Raw genomic sequence first — 20,211 nt, 5'->3', positions numbered from 1 at the left:
GACTCAATAGCTTAAGTTAGACTGTTGATATCTATTCGTGAACCCGAGATCGCGTTCACTATGTTGAGATTTTAGTTGGTTGGATATGATTATCAGGAAGCTCGAGATCAAATATATCAGTGGTAACATCGTACAATATGAAGCTGGGTAACACAGGTCCTGATCATACATATAGCACCAGATTTCTTTACGATTACAAAGAAACCTTTCTAATCAGTTCCAACTAGCGCGAAACCTGGGTTCAGGTGTTCCTTTTGACTTCCTCCAACCACCAAACAAATTATGACTATTATTCATTTGATCACTTAATCTGAGTTACCTTATTTTCTAACTGTTCAAATATTACAATACTTTTCGCATTTTTGAAATGTTTTATCAAACTAATTTCTTTTAGTCCCATTGGTTACTTAAACACTAATAAACAGCTAAAAACTGATCGTTATACTAAATTGTTCCAAACCTCAAAAAGAGGAATCGCAATATTCGTTGTATTTGGTTTCATTCGCTTTATTTTCAGTTAAATCAAGCATTAGCGTCTATACCTTCCCTTAAGATCTTCTTATAGCTTAGATGATCAAGACAAATAAATCATATAGCTACTTCTATTATGATGAGTCTTGAAGTTGGTTAGTAAGTTGCATTTGTGTTTCAATCTTTCACTAACGTCTCTTTTGACTCAGAATGATATTTTAAAAGTTTATTTTCTTCCATTTAGATTACCTATTCAAATTACTTTTCAAGCAAATGGTGAACGTGAAACTAATATCAATTTACAATGTCTTATCAAACATCGTCAATTACCTTTAACATTAAATGTTAAAGCTCAAGGTTATACAATTCATTCATCTCTATGGATTGATTCTATTCAACCGAATAACCATAGCAATGACAATAATCATTCAATCAAAAATATTTCTACATCTATTGAACTAATTGAACTTACACCATTATGGTCACCATGTATTGGTACTGATCTAACAGATCTCATGAATAAATCTATCCATAGAATTCAACATGATCCATATTTAACAAAGAAATTGCCTAAATTAAATTTTGGTGAATTATACCCTGGTGAATGTATTACACGAAAATTAATATTATATAATAATGGAAAATTTAAATTTGATTTTATATATCAATTTATGTTACTAGGTAATCATGATCGAGATCAAAATCAGAACAATGAAATCAAAAAACATAATAAACAACAATTGATTGATCGATTGATTAATGGTTTCATTACTGGTGATAGTGTTCAACAATCATCCTTAGAAATTACTCCGAATACTGGTAGCATATTACCCAATGAAAAAATCACATGTACAATTAAATTTCAACCACTGAAACAACTAAAGCTGTTAGGTATCAATCGTTTAAAACTTCATAATTTAATTGGTATTTGTTTAATAATACGAGATGGTCCTGTATATGGTATAAAATTATTAGGTTCAACTAAGAAACAAACGATTCAATTCTCTGAAACTTGTATCAATTTTGGTTCACAATTAATAATGCAATCAGGTCTTAAACCATCAATACGTTATTTGTATATAAGTAATATAGATACTAAACAAGAATTAAGTATTGAATGTATTACACAATCTTCAAAAATATTTTCTTATTATTTAAAACCAACAATTTTATCTAAAAGAGAACTAGCAACAGCACCACCACCATCACTACCACTACCACCACCACCACAACAACAACAACAACAACTACCCCAGCAACAACAACAACAAATCAATGAATCTAATTCAAATCTTCTTTGTTTACCAATATACTTTTATCCATATGATAATAAATTATATAAAGAAACTATAATATTTGAAATTAATGGTTCTAGTCAATATTCAATTGATTTAATAGGTAAAGGATGTCAATTATTAATGGAAACTAAATTATATCCATTGCTAATTATGAATAAAACTATAAAAGGTATTACCAAAGTAACTCAATTCAATGATGATGAATTGGATGAATTCAATCAAAATGGTATTAATAATAATAGTAGTAAATGTATTAATTTAGGTCATTTAAAAACTGGTCAAATATCCCGTCGTTTTATTAGTTTAATTAATAAAAGTTCTGCATCCATATGTATACATCAAATACATTTGAATCAACCATCACCAACACCACCATCACCACCACCACCACAGCAACAACAACAACAACATAATAATAATGATAAAAAGTACAATTCTATTCATGTACAATTTTGCAAGTCAATTAATATTGATAAACAATTAAAAGATTTTGGACAAATCAAAGAAATTAATACACCAATTATTGTTCCATCTAATGGGGGTGAAGTAATGATAATGTTAAGTTTAACATCAGATTATAGATTACCTAAATTTATTGAAGAAGTTGTATGTGAAATTTCACGTGTAGATGATAATACTAATAATTTAATCCAGTTGCCTAAGAATCAAATCAACACTACGACTACTACTACTGATAGTCAACATAGAAATAAAGGAGAAATGATTTCAATTCATCAAGAGAATACTAATATGTTTTTACCAGTATTCTCTATATATGGTGCTGTAAATACATATGATATTAATTTTAATACAGAATCAATTAATTTTGGTTCAATTGTACGTGGTAGTCAATTAAGTAAACGTTTAGTTTTAATGAATACTGGTGATTATAATGCAAAGTAAGTTAATTAAGAATTATATTTATTATCAGAAGGGGTTTTGTGGAGATTATAGTAATTTTAATAGTTGAAATCATGAATCAATTGAAGCTAGACCGCCATGGAAAACTTGGAAGCACTGGACGGCTATTTCGTCCTATTGTGGGGCTCCTCAGAAGTGCGCATCCATGATTCCACCTCTCGAGATTCGAACCCAGAACCTATCAGTTTCGCGCGCGAGCGCCTAATGTCTAACTTCAACCGATCCACGAAATTGAGCGACGCATTCAACATTGTCATCAGTGAATTGATATCTCACAACAGACCTGCTTGAACTCCATTGGTCATTGCTTCTCACTAGAACTCCAGGAAATACCTTTTGAAGCCAGTCACTAGTGAGCATATGTTGATTAATATCAGAAGGGGTTTTGTGGTATTATAGTAATTTCAATAGTTGAGATCATCAGTCCATTGAAGCTGAAGAGTCCCACAATAGGACGAAACGGTCATCCAGTGCTTGCAGTATGTGAGATAGTAACTCATTGAAGACAATAGTGGATGTGCCGCTCAATTCCGCAATTTGCTTGAAGTTAGACATCAACACCTTTGGATGCCGGCTCAGTGATCTAGTGGTCAAGCGCTCGCGCGCGAAACTGATAGGTTCTGGGTTCGAATCTCGAGAGGCGGGATCATGGATGCGCACTGCTGAGGAGTGCCATAATAGGACGAAATGGCCATCCAGCGCTTCCAGGTTTCCCATGGCGGTCTAGCTTCAATTGATTCATGATCTCAACTATTAAAATTATATTTATTTTTTGAAAAGTAAATCTTAATATGAATAATTTAGTTAGTCATATAGTCATAAGTAACGTATAACCTTGAACACATCGGTATTAGTTTAACTCCCATCACTGTATTGTCAGAGGGAGATGAAATTAACGAAAATAAATTTTTGAACAGTAGGAGTAGTATGATCATTATTAGTAATTGGTATGATGAGTGATGTCTGAAATCTGATACTGATTTACGACGTGCTACATGCTACGTGCTAACCCTCCAAATGACCGTTTGAGCGAAGACACAAAAGTGGACAAGAAAGTATATCGGGCTACAGAATAAGATTCAAAAATACTCATTTATATATACTTACTAGCCTATCCCTTAGGAAATGAGATGCACACGTCCTTCAGGTCACTTCTGATTACCATCGACTGACCTTGTCATTTGGCTACTACTCATTGACCTATCATATCAATAATCTTAGAAAATATATGGCTTAAGAAAAAAAAGAAGTTTGTTAAACAAAGGTTCTAGGTATTTCTGAAACTGAAGATATGTGGATACAAAAGACAGAATCCACTTGTGCCACTGTGATCAACTTTGATATATGTCACCCCGAAACTCCGAACAATCGTTATGATTGTGGATCAGACCTCGATCAGGTATTCTGAACTTACCTGCACGACCCAGTTAATCATTACTTAAATTTGTGGACTACATTTTTAACCTAATGACAAGGGAGTTGGTTAAAATTGTTTGGATTATTTACTGCTGGTTCATTTTAGGTAAAATATCATTCAACTCGAAGTAACTGAGTTAGTTACGCGATTGGATGGTTTCATTTACGCAACCACTTCGATTGTTGAGTCAGAATAAAGATGTATTTATCATGATTTTACAAACCAAATATCATTGATTAACACCAGTAATTAGGGTTTTAAGTATGAGACATCTCCTAATACAATAGGGATTGTTAACGTGATAGAATGTTCCAACCTGATGATATGTTGTAAAGCATAATCGACAAGAAGCTTCCAAATTAGGTTCCTTGTTATCATTATGGCATATCTACAATCATTACAGAAGTGATTCTTTTCTTGAGATTCGAATATTATTCGACGAAAGTCTTGGAAATGTTATCGATCAGTCATTAAAATGAGGACTAATGTCCTATAGAACTGTTCCATTCTAAAACAATATAATTTGGCGAATGATGTCTGACCGTTTTACTATTAAAATAAATGGTAACTCTATAGAAAAACATGCTTACATTAAATACCAATTTTTAGAATGATAGTAGTTGAGACGAAACAAACGTTATTTAAATAGATTGGGGTTATCAAATTTCTTTTTTATCACTAGCTTTGAGATTATGGCATTTAAATCAGCTAGATTAACCTGATCGATTTCTTATGTGTCAGGCTACATGAATTGAATTTAAAAGAAAATTACTATTGAAATGAGATTCTAAACAAATTTGAGTACATTCATTATTTATTTAGACTAAGAGGTATAAGGAGGCACCAAATACATGTGTGCCACACAAATCGAATGATTTGTGTGAGGGATGGAATTCTGCCCAAGCGCCCAAACTGAAGCAGATGGTTTTCTTAGAGGGCCACTCCCCGATCCTTTGACACATAAGTCTAATCCACAAGGCAGTGGAACAACGTTAAGAGATGAAGTCATATGGTAGCCGGTGAGCAACATTAGGTTCATACACCTTTTGTTCCTACAGGATCATAAGGCCCATGTATACCAATGGTTTCAAATCAGGGTTTTCTAACTCCCCTTGGTGGATTCTCCATATCCAACAACCGAGTGAAGCACTGGACATTTTCTTTTCTTCCTCTCAATTTCATTAACAACACCGTCATCGGGAGAAGGCAGTGAGCAGGACTTCCCTGTCAGTGGCTGTATATATGCGGCTATGTGAAAGCATTTGGAGAGAGAGGACTCTTATCACACTCGACCATACCAGAGCATTTAGCTTTTTTGCGAGAAATCATGATTTTTTTTCCTTTTTTTTGATGAGTAAGAAATACATTTTCTTCTTTAGCTTCCACCAGTTTGAGCACTACGAATAATTAGAAATTAATAGGTAACTATCTCTGCTTGATAATAAAACTCAGCATCTGTGAACATCTACTCATACAGTAAGGAACCTATGACCTTCAGATTACATAGGGCACACTATATCATCATATCATTGAGTGAAAACTCAGATTTAATTAATATGGGATATAGTGTTCCACAAATAATGCATCAGGGAGTCACTGCTACAATCTCCACTTCATGATATTCATCTTGAAGTTAATTATTCATTCACATATAGTTTTTATTAATATAATTAGTTTATGTGGAGAGTTTTTCAGGGTCAATAGATTATTTAAATTTCAGACATAGAAAATAAATCTCTATAAAGTTTCTGGTTGAAATGCGTGAAAAATCTCTGTATTGTGAATTATCTCTTTGATTAACTGATCTGATCTGAGAGTATAAAAGTCACATAGTGGTTAATGTTAGTTGACAACACTAAATAGCTACGATGAGACATTCCGACTATATTAAATTGATAAATATCAGTTATTATACTTTGTTTGACATATTTAAGGCGATAATCTAATGATTGAAGGACTCATTTCTTAAATAATAGACCCCAAGGTCTAATATTGCTTGTCCTACTTCAATTTGAATAGCTGGTTGTATGAGATTGTAGTGAATGAAAACTCAGATGGGGAAGACCAATTTATTTGTTTGGTACAAATTTACAGTGTCTTTGTAAATTATAAAAAACCATACATTGAATACTTCATTTACACATCTTCCAACAAGTGCCCTTTACGTCCTTCATGATTCTTACAGTTATCAATTCCTTTATGTTTCCGTTCCTGTTTTCTTCAGTTCAATATTCTCAACCTTCTTTTGACAAGCATTCCACTTCTGATCGATGCTGCATACTATTTATGTCTGTCGACATAAATACCATACACCACAAGATCATTAACTCTTACACAACTAGACTGTAGCTCAAAACCTGAGTAAAATAATCTGTACTCGAAACCTGAATAAATTTGATTTCATTAATTTTTCATATGACTAAGTAGTGATTTGTATTTTTTTACTGATTTCATTTTAAGATTCGAATGGGATAAATCAACTTTAACATTGGATTTAACTATAGAACCAATGAATGGATCCATTGGTCCTGGATTAGAAGTACCATTTATTTTAACTCTTAAACCAAACAAATTAACACGTGAATTACGAATAGATGTAAGTAAACGAACTTGTTTATTTATTTTCCATATGCACATAGAACGATGGGCTTTTATGCTGCGTAACTTGATGATTGCTACTAGAGAATTAGTATATAACTGTTACACCCTATTCATCATACAGTATATAAAGATCATTTAGACTGAAGGAAGAGCTAACAAAGTGACAGATGGGCTACGGTTAACTTGTCAGTGAAATCAATACCAAATGTCAGGCTAATATCTATCATATTAAATATGGACATTTGTACACGTAGGCAGGTAGCAAGCGTTATTACTGACTCAGGAGTGATTTAGCTGTTTTCTTTCTTATAATTATATTGTTGAGTCTATTGAGCATTTAGTATGCTTGTTTAAAGTTAAAAGCATCATGGATCATTTCAGTTACAAGTTCTAAAGTACAAAATGTTCTAAACTATTTATTATTGTATGAATGATCACAAATTGTGAGAACTATAACCTGCGTAAATATAGAACCTTATTAAAATTTACGAGTGTAGTTTGTTAAAGGTTATCGAAGTTTATTGAGATCACGCACCGATCTAAGTTGGACAAATATTAAAAACCTGAAAGCATTGAACGATCGTCTCGTCCTAAGAGGTGACTCCTCAGGAGTGCTTGGAATCGAGTCCAGAACTTTTAGTTCAGTGATTACAAATTCGTAAAAATTTTAAAATTCTACTGCTGATCGTTGTTCAGTTATTTTCAATCTACTATGAATCATATAATGCAATCGATACTTTTCACAGTTTCATAGACTACATCAATCATTTTCTTATCTCGTTGTTCCCAATGAACACATTTCATTCGAGATGATTAACTCATTCAGCAAACATACTGTTTATAGAGATCACGATACTGAAAAAAATGACGACACTGATACCAAGATCCCGATGCGTTATGTCCAAACGCCTTTTGTGTATTCCCAATTAACCATGAATAAAGAAGAAAGCAATACTAATCTAATTTAAGAAGTATTTTTGTTCATAGACGGAAATATTTTATCCTCAGACTGCTCTGTAGGCTGTGTGAGGTGACTTGTGAAAGCGATGACTGTGCCTAGTGGATTAAAATAGTTGGACAACCTGAACCTACCTTTTTAAGTTCACTGAAACTCATAAAGTCAGCATCAAGCTTTCAGTCCCTATTGGGCTATTTATTTTAAAGCATTATTTACCACCACATATTCAAAAATGCTTTATAAGAAGCAATTGTATTTTATTTGAATTTCTATGAATCAACAAGGTTAAAATTTAATCTATCGAACATTTTACACGACAACCTAGTTTGGGATTGTTTACAGAAACAATGAAAGTCGAAGTGATGAAATTGGTCGTTATACGAACTCGTATAGAGTAGTAATCCTCAAACCATGGAATTGTCAAACAGATTAAACAATCGGCCAATAGTCACTGTGCGCCACAAAACATAAACCAGTTATGAACAGAAGTACATATGAATGGAAATTGGATAGACCAATTACCTGTTTGACTGGTCGGGTACTTTATCACGGAACAAAGTCTTTCGTAATATCGAATCACTTAACTTACTGATCGCATGATAAATTGTTTGACAGATTTCGATCATCACCATGGGTTAGATAATGCGGTACCTATTATTAATAGGTAATTAAAAGACGGTTTTCAGTTTTCACGAAATCTAAGTCATCGGATCTGGAGCAAACCACTGTAATTCACGACTTTTTTCATTTTTTACATAAGTAGTTCAGGTAAACTTGGTTAAAGTACAGATTAACATTTATGTGTGCTTCCTCAAAGTTGTTTTTGTTATTTCTTTTAATCGCCAATAAAAACAGAATGTATCATGTCAAATTCAAGGTGTAGGACCAAAATTAATTACTGTCAGTGCAGCATGTGTGCCACCAACTGTTATCAAAGAAATACAACAATTTTCAACGATTGTTAGACAGCAAGATATTAAAAATTTACAAATTGTTAATCGTTCAAATGCTAATTGGCAAATCAAGCCAGTAATTGATGGTGAACAGTGGGATGGACCAAAGATAATTGATATACCTCCACAACAAATAGGAATTTATGAATTAACATATAAACCATTAACAATGACTTTAGATGGAGCAAAACACAAAGTAAGATTCTTTATGTTCACATGTTAAGTTCTTAAAGATGAATTATATAAAGAATTAAATTTAGCTTAACAACTACTGAAAATTAGTAAGTATAGATAGCTGTTTTAAGCTATCATGAGGCGAGTCTTCAAGAGTGCTTACGCGCATCAGATATCAAAGATGGAGCCGGATAATGGTCGTGCAATATCACGAATTGACTGAAGTTGCAAATATGTATCATTATGTGTCAACCAAGGAGTTTAACGTTTAAGCATTCACTGTGAACCTCGAAGTTACTTAATTCTATTTCTGGTGGAGTCTTTGATTAGCATTGCTATAATATTGCATACTGAAACATAACAGCCGCCAATTACCTCCAATCTATCAATTGTTGTTGAACTATAGTCAGTCTACGATGCCGACTATCTTCATAAACACCTCCTCTTAATAACTATTTATTCACGTATCGAGTACTTTTAAAATGTTGAGAAGTAATTCATTCAAGAAAATATCATATGCGACAAGTATAAAGGTGAAAAACTAAGTCGAATGCGAACTTACTTCAAGATAAGCCCACAATAGTATGTCTTTGTTACTACATTTCTTTAATTTCTTTTCTGCCTTCTATATAACAAACGTAAAAGGATGGGAATACTTGGTGTTGTGAATGTGAATTCGGTGACTTAATAAGTGCATTCTCAAGGGTTAAAATGAAGGAAAAAGTGGTGATTGATAGATAATGATATGCAATGACACGATGTGGCTGAGTGATGGTTATTCAAAGGACCGGATTATTGACATCAGCTTTTCATTGAACTGATGTCAGCGGATAAGGCAGTTTCATAGTGAATTGGTGGAAATTTTTAGCTCAGGTGGATGATTTCGGTGTAGTTTGTGCTGTGATGTCTTTCGGAAGAACGATGAAAACTCCACCACTAAAACATCCAGCTCAATCAACAAAACTTTGTCGAAATAGTTTCATAGTAGAATAGGTCTTTTTTATAATAAAATAATATTCTTGTAGACAAAATATTGACAAGAAACAAACACTAGTGACTGGCTCCATGAGGTAATTACTGGAGTTCTAGTGAGAAGTCGTGACCAGTGGAGCTAATCCACGTCAAGTATAGACAGGTATCTACCTCAGTAAAATGGAAGTTGGTAGCGCAATTCCGTGGATAGGTTGAGGTTAGACATTAACACCGTTGGATGCCGGCCGGCTCAGTGGTCTAGAGGTTAAGCGTTCGCGCGCGAGACTGATAGGACCTAGGTTCGAATCACGCGAGGCGGGATGGTGGATGCGCACTGCTGAGGAGTCCCACAATAGAACGAAGCGGCTGTCCAGGTTTTCCATGGTGGTCTAGCTTCAATTGACTCATGATCTCAACTACATAAAAAAACAAACGTCATTAAATGTTATAGGAAACAGAAGAAAAGAAATTACAAAGACTACTCACAGTCCATTCGATTAAGACGTTACCACTCATATCGCTTGTCACTGGCTTTAATTCTACATCATTTCAATATTAACATATGACATTGTTCATTAGCTCTGTTTTTTAAACTCTTATTCAATGAGTTTTGAAGCAACAGAAAATGTTAAATTAACATATATATTTCCTTGATAAAATGTTTGTTTTCTGGTTCCTTCAATTACTGTTCCCACTGATAAACTCCCCAAGCTAATCATCTTGTTAATCTAATAGGGGATATATACATGTTCAAAGATTAGAGGCTTGTGTTTCAAGAAGTTTGTTTTGAAGTAAGGTTCGATCATCTTTAATTATATCTTTACTTGTTAACCTCGTGAAATGTAGGCTTAATTGTTATCAAGATGTCTTCTCTATTCTGTTTATTTCAATCATATTGATTTTCTGAAGTCATTGTAGATATCAGTCAAACTCAATATGTCTTTACCATAGTTTTTAAAAAGTAATATTTGCAGACAAATCATTTCTATGCAATCAATCCTCTTCACAAATTTAAACAAGTAAGAACGATAAACTTGGGACATTACATTTTACAGACCTATTCACTGTTGATGAAGTTGCAATTCTATTCGATTTATACAAAACCGTAGTTACTAATTGTAATAATTAGGTTTATACAATTGGATAAATAAAGAGATATTTTTCATGGTTGAAATCATTAGTCAATTGAAGCTAGACCACCAGGGAAAACCTGGAAGCACTGAACGGCCGTTTCGTTCTATTATGGGACTCCTCAGCAGTGCGCATCCACGATCCCGCACTCGCAAGATTCAAACCCAGGACCTACCACTTAACCGATAGACCACTGAGCCGGCCGGCATCCAACGGTGTTAATGTCTAACTTCAACCAATCCACGATATATTTGTTACTCAATCAGATTACAATCTGTTGTCGTAAATTGACTTTCTTTCATTTTTTTTACTTATTCTTTATAATTCAGGGTACAATATTCTTTCCATTACCTGATGGTACAGGATTATTATATAACTTATGTGGAATATCTGATGCACCAAAATCAATGATGAGGATAAATCGTGAAATTGAATGTAAAAAATTACATACAGAAGTTGTACAAATACCAAATTGGTTAAATGCATCACAGAGATTTCGTGTTTTAAAAGAAATTCTACGACCAGATAAATTAGATCCAAGTACAACTATTCAAGGATTAGATTATTTAGATGTACCAGCTGATTCAAGTAAAGAGTATAAATTAAGTATATTTACTTATCGAGAAGGTTTTACATTGATTAAAGTAAGCACTTTACTTAGTTAATTTTTTAAAATATTATTTAGACATATTTATATTTTATTCAGTAGTATATATCTCACTGCCTTCTCGTGGCGGGGGTGTTGTTTACAAAATTGAGAGGACGAAAAGCGAATGTCCAGAGCTTTAACCGGGTTGGTGGACACGGAAAGTTCACCTAGGGGAGTTGGAAAACCCTGATTCCAAACCAATGGTGCACATGGGCTCCAGTATCCTGAGGGAACAAATGGCGTATGAATCAATCGTTGTTAAACGACTACCATGGGAATGCATCTCCTCACGATGCTCCACTGACTTGTGGATCAGACCTTTAGGTCGAAGGCTCCGGGTGTGGCCCCGTAAGAAAACCACCTGCTTCAGTTTGGGCACCTGGACAGTATCACAGCCCTCACACAATTAAATGAAATGACAATTTTTTGTGTGGCGCATATGTATCTGGTGCCTCATTGTACCAATATTTATGTGTTTAAATAAATAAATAAATAAAATCTGACATGGCTCAGAATCGATTACAATGGCGTAGGTGTATACACTCTTTATCTTCCCTTAAACCTTGAGATTAAAATTGCTTCATATCTGTCTTCCTTCCTATACTACATCCTCATATACAACCTTTCTTTTATATATTGCCACCATTAAATTAACTACTTCCATGAATTCGGTGTTCATCTTGTTGTGCTAACGAGGTATGGCAACTTGGACCGATGGATATATGTGCCTGGTTCTAAGTTGTAGCTAACTGACTGACTGACTGATTTGACATTTGTATTTCTCTTTAATTATCTGGATTTTAATGTACCTATGCTACGAGTGAAGTGGATAAGTTCTGTATGATAGGATAATATTGATTAGTTAATTGCAGGATTTCAAATATCTGTCCAAAATATTTTCATCATAACTTTAAAATATTTTTTCTAGCAACTTTGGTAATATTCTTCACTGTACCGCATAACAACAGAATATTTTCTGGAACAAGCCAATAAAGAACAAGGAATATAGATCATGCACGTCAAAATAGTTTACATTTCAATCCATTTTCAGAACCTTTTAATTATGCCGGAATTATGTAACTTAGTGTTTGCCACATGAATCTGAACATTTCTTTTTGTAGTCATTTACTTCAAATGAAATTGAAGTTCCATGATTATTTTGAGTATTATGATTGCAACTTCCAGACTTCTTGTTAACAAAGACCAGTTTAAATAAAGTAATATAATCTTAAAGAAATAATACTTTAAGATAAAAACTGTAATTGAATTCACTTCGTATTGTTTGTTTGGATCTCCCCATTGATGTTTTACGACTGCAACTGGTCAGTCTCTAATTGGCATATATGGATACTGTGCGTATTGTCTCAATATAGCCTTAGTTCACAAGCATTGTAAGCAAAGATGGATAGTGGCTATCAGTGCAATCTAGGACGCGCGTTTCGTCCTATTTGGGACTCGTCAGCTGGATGTACCTGCATCTCAGATTTGATGTTCACTGTGGGACTCGAACCCAGTACCATTCGCTTCAAACACCATCGCGTTATCCACTCGGCCACTGAGTTCTGATAAAACTGTAATTAGTTTCCTCTTAAAAATCTGAAACAGACCTTAAATTGTTCAAGTGTTAAATGCACAAAAAGATCTTTCATTGGCATTTTGTTATGGATTTTGTACTTTTGGTCCTCGAACACTTACTTGAACATTTTTTGGTAAATTTTATTGTAGTTTAAAGATGGTCCTTTAGTGATAAACTAACTTAACCGTTGAACATCATAAACCGGTCACTGGCAGCTTTCAATTGAACATATCAAAAATTCCAGTGTTGATGTTCCTACTGAACCCACTACATTGAATTAATGGTGTTTCATTCACTAAAGTACTGAGTTCATATAATCACTAGCTTATTAACGATGATCAATTTTATTTATAATAATGAGTCGTAAATAAATCCAGTTGACTAGTCCCATATAGGGCAAAATAATAGTCAAGGATCCCAATACTAGTCACTATCCAACTTTCTTAAACACTTATGACTAACTGACTGTATTAAGGCAAATCTAATTAGAATGCATGTACGCTAACAAAAAATGATCAATTCCAATCTTAAGTTTGAAAGAAAAACTAAATATGATTTCTCTTAGTATTGTTTGTTTGAATCTTTCCATTGATGTTTAGGACTGTAATTGATCAGTCTCTTATTAGCATATGTGCATACTGTGCGTATTGTCTCGATATAGCCTTAATTCACAAGCATTATAAGCAAAAATGGATATTGGCTAGCAGTGGAATGGGAAGATTCAAACAAAGAATACTAAGTGCATTTAAACTTCACCCCATTGCACAAACAAGTAGCTATCAGGACTCAATAGCTAAGTGGATAACGTGATGATATTTGAAGCGAACGGTACTGGGTTCGAGTTTCAAAGTGAACATCAATTCTGAGATGCAGGTATATCCAGCTGACGAGTCCCAAATAGGACGAAACGCGCGTTAAACTGGATTCCACTGCTAACCACTATCCATCTTTGGTAAATATGATTTATTCAAATTTAAAACTCCAGTATTTTAATTTTTTAATCGTTTCGGAGGAGGGGGAGACTCTGAACCTAAATCGATTTTGGCAAGTTATACTGTAAAATGTTTATCCATTGCTTATTTTTTACATCATTTTTATTTTAGGTTACATTTACAAATGAAACAACTGGAGAATATCAATATTTTGAAGTTAATTTTAAGTCTATTAGAAATAAAGTTTTAGATGTTATTAGAATGCAAACACCTATTCGTAAATCTATTACACATACACTTACATTAGAAAATCCTTTATCAATACCAGTTAATTTTCAAATGAGTACAAATATTTCTGAAGTTCAATGTCCAAATCAATTACAAATACCTGCTAATTGTGAAGTAAGTAATAACAAAGTTTTAGCTATATGTTTACTATTAATTGTTTTATTCTTTTTAGTCATCTTGTTTAAATGTTTAAATATGATGTGTATGGCGAGACTATAATCTATGGACGAACCAATCAGAAGCGTTTGAGGGATTTCAAGGTCACGGCGCTGATTTCAGTACCTGATGCTCATGTACATTCAGTTCACGTAAGATTTTAGAGAAGATGCGACAATTAAGCGGCTACAATAAATGAGACGAATAAGAAGTTCCTTTATTTGCAATTGCGGTAATCAAATGACTTGTGGACCTGTGAATGTGCAGACTGCCATGATATTGTCCTGTTTCGGAGACACAGCATACATCAATGTAATATATTTTGGAGGAAGACGTCTGCTAGAATAGGAACTTCTTTCGCTCGATCCAGAATGAGACTAAGGCAAATTATAATAATTGCAACGAACTGTATAATAAAAGTACTGATAACATTGGCTACAATAATCGCAGATGTCACTGAAGCTTCGTCTGTTCAGTGGTGTGAGTATTGTAGGGATATATGCATAATAAAAATGACAAACTTACACAACCGGTGTACACACAAACAATATTGAAGCTATGTGGTCGAGGCTGAGAGAGTTTTTGTGACCTTATCATGGCTTCAGAGACCGACTATCATGGAGCCATATGGATGAGTTCCTCTACCTTACGCATTATGACTTCGGAACCTTTGAACCTCTTTCTAACCTTGACAAGTTGTTGGACTATGTAAAAGAAGTGTAGCCACTTCAATTCTTTGGGTTTGTATAATATATTTTTATGTTATACTAACTGTTTTCTGATTAGCTAATATGTCTCAAGGTCACTTAAGATTCGTTCAAAGGCCGTCCATCAACTACAGTCTCGACATGGATTTAGGTCTAAAACCTTGACTGTTGAGTTTTATTTAACTCAGTGACTGAAATGCCGTGAAAATTGAAGATTCTAGGTTCATGATGATATCAAAGTGAACGAATCTCAGAAATAAGACAAATTAGGTTAATCATCAATTGTTGAAAGCGTGAGTCAATTGAAGTTAGACTACCATGGAAAACCTGGAAGCATTGAACGGTCAACTCGTCCTATTGTGGGACTCCTCAGCAGTGCACATCCACGATCCCGCCTCGCGAGATTCGAACCCAGAACCTACCAGTCCCGCGCCAGTGCACTTAACCGATAGACCATTGAGCCAGCTCCCGATGGTGTTTATGTCTAACTCCAACCAATCCACGAAGTTGAGTAACCGTCCACCAATGCCTTCAGTGAGTCCCACAATAGGACGAAACGGCCATCCAGTGCTTCCAGGTTTTCCATAGTGGTCTAGCTTCAATTGACTCACGCTTTCAACTATGAAAATACTAAATCTCCACAAAGTCCCTTCTGATAATAATAATCATCAATTGTTTATTCAACCTCATTATCTATCATCATCATTATTAGTTAGATTTCTTTTCTTTTTTTACCGATATACTATGCTTCAAAGAATTACTTTATATGTATTCTCTTTTTCCCCTAGGGTAAAGTAACACTTGAATATTTACCAATTAAAATTGGTCAATATAATGGAAAATTTGAAGCTAATTGTAATGAATTAGGTTCATTTATTTATGAATTAAATTTACAAGCTACACAATCTGGTTTCGAATCTACATTACATTTTCGTACAACTATAGGACAACGACATTGTCAAATTGTAAAATTCACAAATTTATCAAAAAATAAAAATGAATTTATTACAAATGTAAGTTTATATATTGAATAATTTTTTTCTCGTTAGCGTTAACAGGATAGGGTCGCTAACCCCATGCACAACCCTCCCCCTTTACCTGGGCTTGGGACCGGCAGTAGCCCCCGGAGGAGCTACAGGCCGACATTTTAGTAATTTAATAGTTAAATTCATGAGTCAATTAAAACTAGACAACCATAGAAAACTTGGAAACGGGTTCGTGGATACACTCTTCTGACGAGTCTCGTACTAAGACGAAACAGTCGTCGAATGTTTCTAAGCTTTTCATGGTGGTCAAGCTTTAACTGACTCATGAATTCAACTATTGAAAAGATATCCATACTTTTTGTTTAAACAGAGACCATCATATCTATGAAACTTTCTAAAATAAAGAAAGTTAAATGGAATTTCTAACATACCATTCTCTTCGTTCATATCTTTATTTATGAGTAAGTAATTTGTTGAGGTACTGAATTGTAATGCCGATTAAGTATGAACAACAAAATATATGAACTAGGATTGATTATTACTAGTCATAGTTGAAATCATGAGTCATTTAAAGCTAGACCACCAGGGAAAACCTGGAAGCACTGGACGGCCGTTTCGTTCTATTATGGGACTCCTCAGCCATGCGTATCCACGATCCCGCCTCACGACTATGAAAATACTGAAATCTCCACAAAACCCCTTCTGATCTATAATCATATGCTGACTGACTTCAAGAGATATTTTTTGGAGTTCTAGTGGGAAGCAGTGACCAATGGAGTTCAACCGCGTCTGTTGTAGAGATATCAACTCACTGAAGACAATTGATGAACAGTTGCTCAGAATTCGTGGATTGGTTGAAGTTAGACATAAACACCGTTGGATGCCGGTCGGCTCAGTGGTCTAGAGGTTAAGCGCTTCGGAGCGAGACTGGTAGGTCTCGGGTTCTAATCTCGCGAGGCGAGGTCGTGGATGCGCACTGCTGAGGAGTCCCATAATAGGACGAAACGGCCGTCCAGTGCTTCCAAGTTTTCGATGGTGGTCTAGCTTCAATTGGCTCATGATTTCAACTATGCAAATACTGAAATCTCCACAAAACCCCTTCTGATATATACCCAATAAGTCACAACATAATTTATTTATCAAGAAGAATATTTTCAGACTTTCTTAATATGTAACATTCAGTGATTTATGAAAATTCAAATTTAGATTCATCATTTCACAATATTCATATGATTTATTCAAGAATTCTGAGTGGTTTATACCTGAACGTACACTATGTTGTATGAACTTTATCTATCTACAATCTACAATTTACGTTGGGTTTGAAAAATCAGGTTGATAGTTCAGTTTCTTTTTATCATACCCTTTGTTTGATTACATTATTGTATTACATATTTACAAATACAAATATGCACTGATTAGAATTCTTGATTGTCATTCACATTGTGGTATGTGCTACTGACGTCGACAACTATAAGTAGTATGTGTCATTAATCTGAAAGTGAAATGCCTGGAGGCAGAAGGTTAAGAAGATCAAAGAGAAGAGAACGAGAACAAAGAATGATTGATGTATAAACGAAAGAACAAATCAAGTGTGATACAATTGAAAGACATTTTGCAAATGAAGTATTTACTGTATGGTTCTCAGATTTTACTAAGATGTTCTGTAATTTTGTATCTAAATACGTTCAGTTGTCCCCACTGGTCTTCATATTCACTACAATATTATGTGCCTTAAATTCCAACTCTTCTGATAACGACATTTACATTTCATTGGTACCTAATTTATATCAATGTTTGAAGAAGATAATCAATGAAGGATAATTATTCTATAAACTTGTAACTTATTTTACATATATATAGTTTTACACCTGTGAGGATGAACTCACCGTAAAGGATTCCTTGGTTCAGTCACTTGTTTTTTAATAGTTTAAGACAAGTCAAGTTTTTCTTTCGATAGCTATGCTATACGTTTAATTACAATTACAGGAAAAACAACAAACTCAGACGGTTTTATCAGAAACTAACATTTAAATTTTCTATATTAACAGGTTGATAATTCTGATTATCATTGCGAAAAACAAATAACTGTAGCACCGGGAGTTGAAGCGTCATTAGAAGTTGCTTATGAACCAACTACTGTGGGTAATTCACAGGCTACCTTAACAATTACAAGTACACAAGCTGGTGAATACAGTTTTCTACTTAAAGGTACTGCTCTACTACCACAACCACAAGGTCCAATATTCATAAAAGCTGGTGAAACAAAACATATCATCTTCCGAAATGTTTTCTCTACACCCATACTTTACTCATTTCAGGTAAACTGGCAATTTTATTTAGATTCGCACTTGTACGTGTTACCGAATAAACACTTGTTTATTTCGTTCCTATTAGAAATTCTAGATTACAAGTCAATTCCTATCAAAAAGTGTAGAGCTCCAGATGTTATACTGATTACTTTTCAGTGCTGATGGGATTTCATTGATCAGGTTTGTACGTGAAAAGAATTGATAGAATGTAAAACTCACGAACCTAGGGCTTCTCTATGATAGCCATCGATTACTAAACGAAAATATATGTGGTACCATTGTTCCCAATACAATAAAAGAGATGAAGGACTTAGTATGCAAGGATATGTGCAAAGTCAACTTAAACTCAGTTTCATCGTTTATTATCATTTTTTGAAAGCTTTTACCAATGCTTCATAGTTGTTTAATTTGAATTAGACGGTCATTTATTTCATACATTTCTTCTTGTTTAGGTTGATAATACTATATTCAATCTACCGAAACAAAGTGAAATTATTAGACCTGGTAAAGAATTTAGAATTCCTGTTGGTCTTGACAGTAATATCACTAAATCTCCAGTAACTGGTAAACTAGTTGTGACAGCAGTTCGCGCGCAATCAAGCGCACGTACAATCCGTAAAGGACCATCAAATGTAATTAGTGATACCACTTCACTATCATCATCATCGTCTTCATCATCACCGCAACAGCAACAATCAAGCTTTATTGATTCTACATTTACAGAAAAAGGTGAAGGACTTCAATGGGTTTATTATTTACGCGGTATTACAGGATAAAGCCGAACAAATATATAACCGGCAAATGATACGTTTTCTGTAAAATCAAGCCAGAGAATTTCTTAACTAGTAAACTCAAATGAAATACAAATTTTATATTAATGGCCTCATTTTTCTGATATTACTTTAAAGCTTATATATCCCTTGAAGAGAATTAAAGATGACCATTTACGACTTAAACTCGCTCTGTTCATAAACTCGTATTATTCGTTCAATGCTTCCCCCCTGTGTTTACCGACGAGATAAATAAGAAGCATTAGTTAGTCAATAATGTAATGCTACTGTATCTGTAAATAATTCCCCAAAATCAATAGCTCATTAAGTGTTCGACATTGGATGCTGACCACGTTGTTTAAGTGGACTTGTTTAGCTGAAGGCTTTCGGTCATGCATCCGTACCAGATCACGTTGCAACTCGGCGTGGGACACAGCTCCTACGTTTCAATAGTCAGTTAATAACGAACGCCTCTCGATATATTGGTAACGTATCAAATATATTTTTCCGACCTCTTCTCGTCTGACTTCTGATTTCCTTTGGCCGGGAACGATCGATTATAGAAGATACTACTGGTTGCTAGTTGTTAAACTAGAATATCCGTCGTATCCTCAGTGGTGAGCCTAACGTGATCTGGTACACCAAGCCAATAAACTGTGAGTCCGTTCCTTTTTGGAATATTATTATTCATTGTTATTCTTTATTTGAATTTTATATATTGTGATATACTTTTTATTGTGTTTTTTTTTCCGGATATATTTTAATTAGACATTTTTCGTTATCTATATTACTATGACGGAACACTCACCCAAGGTTTTTAAGTTAAAGTCTATCCCACCTATTTCGATTCAGTTAACGCCATTTTGGCCCGACAATATCGAGTCCTGGTTCTGCTACGCAGAAGCTGATTTTTGCATGCACGGAATCACGGACTCGCGC

The 20,211-nt window shown here is 34.2% G+C and overlaps 1 protein-coding gene across 1 annotated transcript in view; it reads left to right on the top strand.

Annotated features, from left to right (window-relative positions):
- Positions 1–19,278, top strand: part of Smp_175450 (hypothetical protein) — a gene marked incomplete at both ends in the record, with an annotated part of 117,819 nt that extends 98,541 nt beyond the window's left edge. Inside the window, 12 exons of the mRNA XM_018797248.1 lie at positions 716–828; positions 982–1,152; positions 1,273–1,995; positions 2,344–2,668; positions 6,568–6,703; positions 8,522–8,815; positions 11,226–11,540; positions 14,225–14,455; positions 15,993–16,217; positions 18,242–18,511; positions 18,955–19,108; positions 19,226–19,278. Of these exons, the coding sequence (XP_018652309.1) occupies positions 716–828; positions 982–1,152; positions 1,273–1,995; positions 2,344–2,668; positions 6,568–6,703; positions 8,522–8,815; positions 11,226–11,540; positions 14,225–14,455; positions 15,993–16,217; positions 18,242–18,511; positions 18,955–19,108; positions 19,226–19,278 (3,010 nt within the window). The remainder of the gene's footprint in view (positions 1–715; positions 829–981; positions 1,153–1,272; positions 1,996–2,343; positions 2,669–6,567; positions 6,704–8,521; positions 8,816–11,225; positions 11,541–14,224; positions 14,456–15,992; positions 16,218–18,241; positions 18,512–18,954; positions 19,109–19,225) is intronic.
- Positions 19,279–20,211: the final 933 nt, after the last annotated feature.

Source organism: Schistosoma mansoni, chromosome 4 (genome assembly GCF_000237925.1).
Source record: "Schistosoma mansoni strain Puerto Rico chromosome 4, complete genome".
NCBI lineage: Eukaryota > Metazoa > Platyhelminthes > Trematoda > Strigeidida > Schistosomatidae > Schistosoma > Schistosoma mansoni.
The sequence above is the reverse complement of the archived record's forward strand: the minus strand, read 5'-3'. Positions and strand labels throughout refer to the sequence as shown.